Source organism: Squalius cephalus (genome assembly GCF_949319135.1).
Source record: "Squalius cephalus genome assembly, chromosome: 22".
Taxonomy (NCBI): Eukaryota; Metazoa; Chordata; class Actinopteri; order Cypriniformes; family Leuciscidae; genus Squalius; species Squalius cephalus.
In genome coordinates, this window is record NC_137143.1 from 18,430,013 (window position 1) to 18,436,434 (window position 6,422).

At 37.2% G+C, this 6,422-nt stretch overlaps 1 protein-coding gene across 2 annotated transcripts in view; it reads right to left on the bottom strand.

Moving 5' to 3' along the window:
• The window catches only part of LOC307149962 (store-operated calcium entry regulator STIMATE-like), a 17,832-nt gene extending 12,940 nt beyond the window's left edge, over nt 1–4,892 (bottom strand). The window contains exons 1-2 of one of the 2 annotated variants that reach the window (XM_079856625.1): nt 3,956–4,875; nt 112–160 (exon numbers count right to left, since the gene is read on the bottom strand). In XM_079856625.1, the coding sequence (XP_079712751.1) occupies nt 112–160; nt 3,956–4,127 (221 nt within the window). In that variant the 5' untranslated portion in view covers nt 4,128–4,875. Of the gene's footprint in view, nt 1–111; nt 161–3,955 lie in introns of both variants that reach the window. The other variant, XM_079856623.1, reaches the window with a different exon arrangement.
• Nucleotides 4,893–6,422: the final 1,530 nt, after the last annotated feature.

Sequence of the window (6,422 nt, forward strand, 5' to 3'; positions counted from 1 at the left end):
CAGGGCTACATAGAGGGCCGCTAGACGAATTTCAGGTCAGTTGAGTGCAGCATTAACCATGCATGTTTTTAAGTATCTAGTGCTTGCTAATGACACAAAATGGCGGTTTACCAGATTCTCCAGGGTCTCCGTTCGTGCTTGGGCTCCCTGAAGCGTTTCACTGTGGAGAGGAAACAGAAGCTTTCAAAATTAGTTGCAGGAAGAATGTGGTGATCAATAACATCTGCCATATGAGAGTAGTGCTGATGCTAAAAACTCTTTGCTGGCTCTCTGATATAGTGCTAAAAAGACACAGGTCAATAAATGATACACAACATTAACATTTCAAAAGGGGAAGAGATGAACGAGGAACTGCTTCATCACGGGTTTAAAGAGCTTCCTACACTCACATGCAAAAACAAACATGTAAAAGAAAATGTGCAAATAAAAAGGTTTTTTTTCTAAGAAACAATAAAAGATTACGGCAATCAAATTTCAATGAAAGGAATTAGGATATTAAAATCAAGCTCATCATAGAAGAGATGTATGAACTGATTTTAAAATAGACTTAGACTGACAACAAAAACATAGCATCATGAGTGGCGTCGGAGAGGACAGTAATAAAGCTCAAAATAAATGTAATCGCTTGCAATGTGGCTTTTAAAGGAGAGGTGAGAATTGCTGCTTTTTTGAGAGGTGGAAACCGCTAGTGCAGCCACCCTAGCTGCCAAACGTGACTCAATGGTTCACACAAATAAAGGACAGCCTGTTTCACACAATGGCTGTTTGTTTGTGTACAGCTATTAACTGTGTGTCCCCTGAACACAATCTCCAACTCTTTACAATTACAACTCACATAACCACTGAGTAGTTGACACACAACTTTAAATTTCACACATCTCATATTTTTCTGATTTACCCCATTCTACTGGATTGCTATTGTCTATTGAGTTATTAAGGTCCCTTCACATCAAGAATCAGAACTATAACTAGTTTTATAAATCTCTCCAACTCTAAAGGTGCAGTCACATTTAATGAAATTTTATGGATGAAATCCAGTAATTCTATGTTTGCTGCTGTAAATGAAAGGTTATATGGAGATGGTTTGGGTGTTTTATGCAAATGATTAGCCAATTAGTAGCCAAAGAAAATCCAATATGGGGTTTATGAACCCTGGCTGTGATTGTGCTCACACACAGTCTTTAATAAATCACTGTGACAGTATTGCATGACTCAATGACATGCCTTGACCTGTCTGCTTCTAGGACCAAACCTTCAAGTCTTCAATGAATCAACCTGAATTGATGGAAGAAACAGATCTTTGAAGAAACAGGTCTTTTCTTCTATACTACGATGTACATCCGAGTGTAACAGATTATCAGAAAAGAAAAAATGCAGGGTGAGGACTTATCCTATATCTACGGGGTTCTCAGAAGGAGAAGTTGGGTAAACTTGGGTAAAGTGAATGTAAATTAATTTTTGCATTCCCTTTTGCAATAGCAAAAGAAAAAATATCCACGAAAGTATTTCTATGAATTCCCAAAAGGGGAAAAAACATTGAGAAATTGAATATATTGGTCATGGTCAGAAGAGAGAAAGATGTCAAATTTGCAATCGCTCTCTCAGCCGGTGTATTAGAAATGCTCACACACCTCCATTAACTTGTTTTTTTGTAATTTACGACCAAGGTCATAAAACAAAACATATTGCTATTGTGTTTATAAATGTACATTAATAATAATAAAAAGAAAATATAAAAAAAACGTTAGATTTATGATGTTAATAAATGTGTTATCACAGTGTGTAAAAAGTGATCATTGGATATTTTAAGACATGGGTGTTGCACTCAGTGGAGGCAGATGAATATGAGCTTGCAGAGGAAGGTTTAAAGGGGTGGTATAATGCCCTTTTCACAAGATGTCAAATAAGTCTTTGATGTCCCAAGAGTGTGTATGTGAAGTTTTAGCTCAAACACCCCACAGATATTTGTATATAGCATGTTAAAGTTGTCACTTTTTGAGGATGAGCAAAAACGCACCGTTTTGTGTCTGTTCCTTTAAATGCAAATGAGCTGCTGCTCATGGCACAGAGGGCGGAGCTTCAACAACTTGCACTCACATGCACTGAAAATTTCAAAAACCTTTAGCCTTTTATGTTCAAATCAGATTCAGACAATGATGGAGAGACTCAAGAAGAAGTGACAACATGTAGACAACATTTCTGAATGGTTAGTTGATGAATTTATGTAGCTGATGTGTAGTTATCTTCTAGTCATTGATTAGCATATTCTGTCTTGATAATCTATAAATCGTGTTCAGGGGGTGGGGTTTATGTAAATTCTAGGGTTGGTAATGTCACTAACCCAGGCCCGGGGTGGGTAATCGGGAGAATCCCCGGTGGGCCGCTTCACTTTTGGGCCGGTAGAGAATAATATATATATATATATTTTTTTTGTCACGTTAGTTACAGTAGGCTACACACGTTCCGCATTCTGACACCGCAGCGCGCAGCCTCTGCATGGGTTGTACCATGTGAGGGAGTTCTCCCCTCCCCTCCTATAGAGTTGGTTGGGTCCATAGCCCGTCTTTTCAAAACGTTTTCTCAGGTAGGCTACAGCGGCCGCGGCACCGCCGGCGCCTACCGATAGCTGGGCCGGCCCTACCGTAACGGTACGCGTCAGGGAGGATGGATGGGAGGAAGAGGCCAGGAGGTATGGAAGCTTGTTTCTGCCACAGAATAAAACATTTTAAAAGATAATTGCGACTTTTTATCTCACAATTGCGAGTTTACATCTCGCAATTCTGACTTTATTTCTCAGAATTGCGAGATATAAAGTCAGAATTGCGTGAAATAAAGTCGCAATTGCTTGTTATAAAGTCAGAATTGCGAGATATAAAGTCAGAATTGCGTGAAATAAAGTCACAATTGCTTCTTATAAAGTCTAAGTGAATTATTATTTAACCTTTACATTATTTGTTGAACCATGGTATTAATACATGAAACTACACAATAGTAAGAGCTGAACTGTTGCTTCATTTATCCAATTTGGAAAAAGCGCTAATTTGGAATTCCACCATGGAAAAAGTGGGCCGGTCTTGGGCCTGAAACTCCCGGGCTGAAAAGTGGCCCCACTCCGGCCCTGCACTAACCCTGGAGGAATGTCGTGTAGTCCCTAGTACCAGCCGTTTGTTGTAGTCCTTAAAAAGCCATTTCTTTAAAAGCAAATATCTCCCTTTGCTTTGAACTTTGAGCGTTGTAACTTTGCAGATGTTGTTTATGCTCAAACAGCAACGTTACACACTAACTAAAGTGAAATCATATTCAACCACCCCTTTAAGCAAGACCAACTCTGGTTTAAGCTCAGCCTGAAACAGAAGTTATGATTTCTTCCCTATTATGACTTATATTCGAGAGAGAAAAACAGCTGCTCGAACAAGAACAAATGTAGGGCTTGATTTCGTCCATCAGTAACTGATTGATGGAATCAAGAATTAATTGTTCACAATAGAAACAACAACCAGTTACTCTAAAACTAACTATATTCAACAGTGTGATTAGATTACTGTAATTACTCGCTCTAAAAATTATTGAATTACTTATTACCTTCTAAATCCCATATCAACCTCGACCAGTTGAACAATACGAAAATAGAAATGATACTCTTTTGATTCTTTCCAATAAATAATATTCAACTGCATAAATTACTGACCAAAGTATTTGGTTAAAAAAAAACACACATACATTTTAACATTAGACGTAGATGTTTAAATCCACTAGAATTGTTCTATAGTCTATACAGTGTTTAATGCATCAAAAGTCACTAAATAACAGAAAAAAATAAGAGTAATCCCTTACTCTACTTTTTCAAGGGAAAGTTAGTAATGCATTACAAACAACACTGTCTACAACATGCATTCAGAAAATAGATAAGAGACAATGAATTTCCATTTCATGAAGACAGTTACCCTATACTTACACATAAGTGTGCTAAATGCCACCACTCCCAGCAGGCCCTGCAGGAAGATGCCGAAGGTGTTCATGAAGTCCCCGTTGGAGCAGCCCCGGGTATTAGGATCAGTGGGTGAGGAGTTGGAGGATGCAGACGGCAGCTGACCCGGCGAAAGCAAACTGACCCCAACACCCGCCATTGCGCAACACTCACTGGATCACGACGAGTGTTTCAAAAAGCCACAAAATCTCAGTCTCGGGTAGTGGAGGTGATCGACAGGACGATGACACAGCTATCGCACATAATGAAGGCTCTCTTATGAGCCTCCAGTCACGGTTACTGAAGCGCAGATGTATCGTGTTTCATACTGGACCTCGATGCGTCGTCATCCAGCTGTGAGCTACCTAATATCTGTCAGCAGGCTCTGCTGTACAAACATCCTCTTTAGCATCGAGCAAACATGCTACAGACTCAGATGTGTAACACTGATGCTTAGTGCTACAACACACGTTGTCATGGAGACATTTATCGGTTAGATTATTAAAGAGCGCGTGCAGTTAGCTGCCAGATCACAATACTGTGGCTTTACGGTTAAATTAAAGCAGTTAGACGGTTACGGTTAAATTAAGTCAAGAAATAAGCCGTTTAAAACTTCACTTGCCGTTATAATTGGTTTAGAAACGCAAAATAATAAGCGGCTGATTGGGAAGTTCTGCTGTTTTATAGCGAGAGTCCGGTCAGGCGGTCTTGCTAGCAAACCATCCGAGGAAAATCCTTCCGCCGCTGCTTTCAGGAGAAGAGTTGATTGTGAATCTGCTCAGATTCAGAAAGGTCGGCGTCCAAACTACTCACATACGTATTTGGTGAAAATATGTTATCCGTAAAGGAACGACACTTCCTTTCCCAATGTATTCAGGTGCCGTTTCCACTCATTTACGCGACAATCTAGCGTCATCACTGTGTCACGTCGCACTAGAGCATGATGGGATATGTAGTTTTAAAAGATCGCAGCAGGTGCACTTCATGAAATTCTAAAATAAATCCGACAAAATAAATGTATTTAAATTGTGAAATTCATTTATGGAACCTATTTAATCAATTGGAAGTTTCAAACAATAAAGTAGTATAATTTAATATATATTAAATATCAGAGAAGTTGAGGGGTCTAGTTGTTACAATTAATAATAAGTGCATATTTTAAGTAAATTCCCTTTTATAATATATACATTACCATTAAGAAATTGACACTTATATTTAGCAAGGATGCATTAAATTGATCAAAAGGTACAGTAAAGACATTTATAATGTTACACAAGATTTCTATTTCAAATAGAAATGTCAAATTTGCTGTTCTTTTTAACTTTCTATTTATCAAAGAATCCTGATTTTTTTTTTTTTAATTTATCAGTTTACACAAAAAATATTATGCAGCACAACTGTTTTAATTTTTTTTTATTGAGCAGCAGATCAGCCTATCAGAATGATTTCTGAAATATCATGCGATAATGAAGACTGGAGTAATGATGCTGAAAAATTCAACTTTGCATCACAGGAATAAATTACATTTTAAAATATATTAAAATAGAAAACAGTTACTTTAAATTGTAATACTATTTCATAATATTACTGTATTTTTATTCAAATAAATGCCACCTTAGTGAGCATAGGAGACTTCTTTCAAAAAAACGTAATAAAAATCTTACCGACCCCAAACGTTTAAACGGTAGTATACACAAGAGAGACCATATAATTATAATGCAACATTTACCTAAATGTTAATGGTCTATAAAGGCATAGAACTCTTACATTTAGTTTGTTAAAGACCCCATCCACTTTCTTTAAATTTGCCCCCTGAAAAAGAAACCAAAGGCAAGATTCTGTTCATTTTATTTTCTTTTAAATAACATTTTCCACCAACATATAATCGAAAGTAAAGCAATATTAATTCAACGGGTGAAAAACAGGAACTGAACAAAACGGAATGTGGCAAGACGAGGTTCCAAATTCATCTTTCTCATTCCAGCACAAATACTCAAAGAAGGGAAATGGACTGTTAAATAAAGGAAAGGGAGACTGTTGCATATCTCATTACCAATTCAAATACAATCCACAGATAATAAATCAAAATGATTCTATCTGGTTGTGTAGGGGTATAGCTTTGCAATGCAAGACCAAACCAGTTATTTAGACCATTACAACATAGAGGCCCCTGAAATCATTGAATGCAGTATTTGCATGTAAACACAGATGCTGCATTCTACTTGAAAAATACTTTTACAAGCAGACAGGTTTGTAAGAATACAAGACTCTTTTCAATTTGGTGTTGTTGATAGACCCTGGATTTGCCACAATTCATATTTTCCCTATCACAGTCAGTGACATAACCTGAAGTATTTGTGTGCTTATGTCTTAACCAACACCTCATTACTTTTTATTACTTTGCACTTTTATTTAATAATGCATCATTAGGATGAGCAAATTCTTATTAGTATTT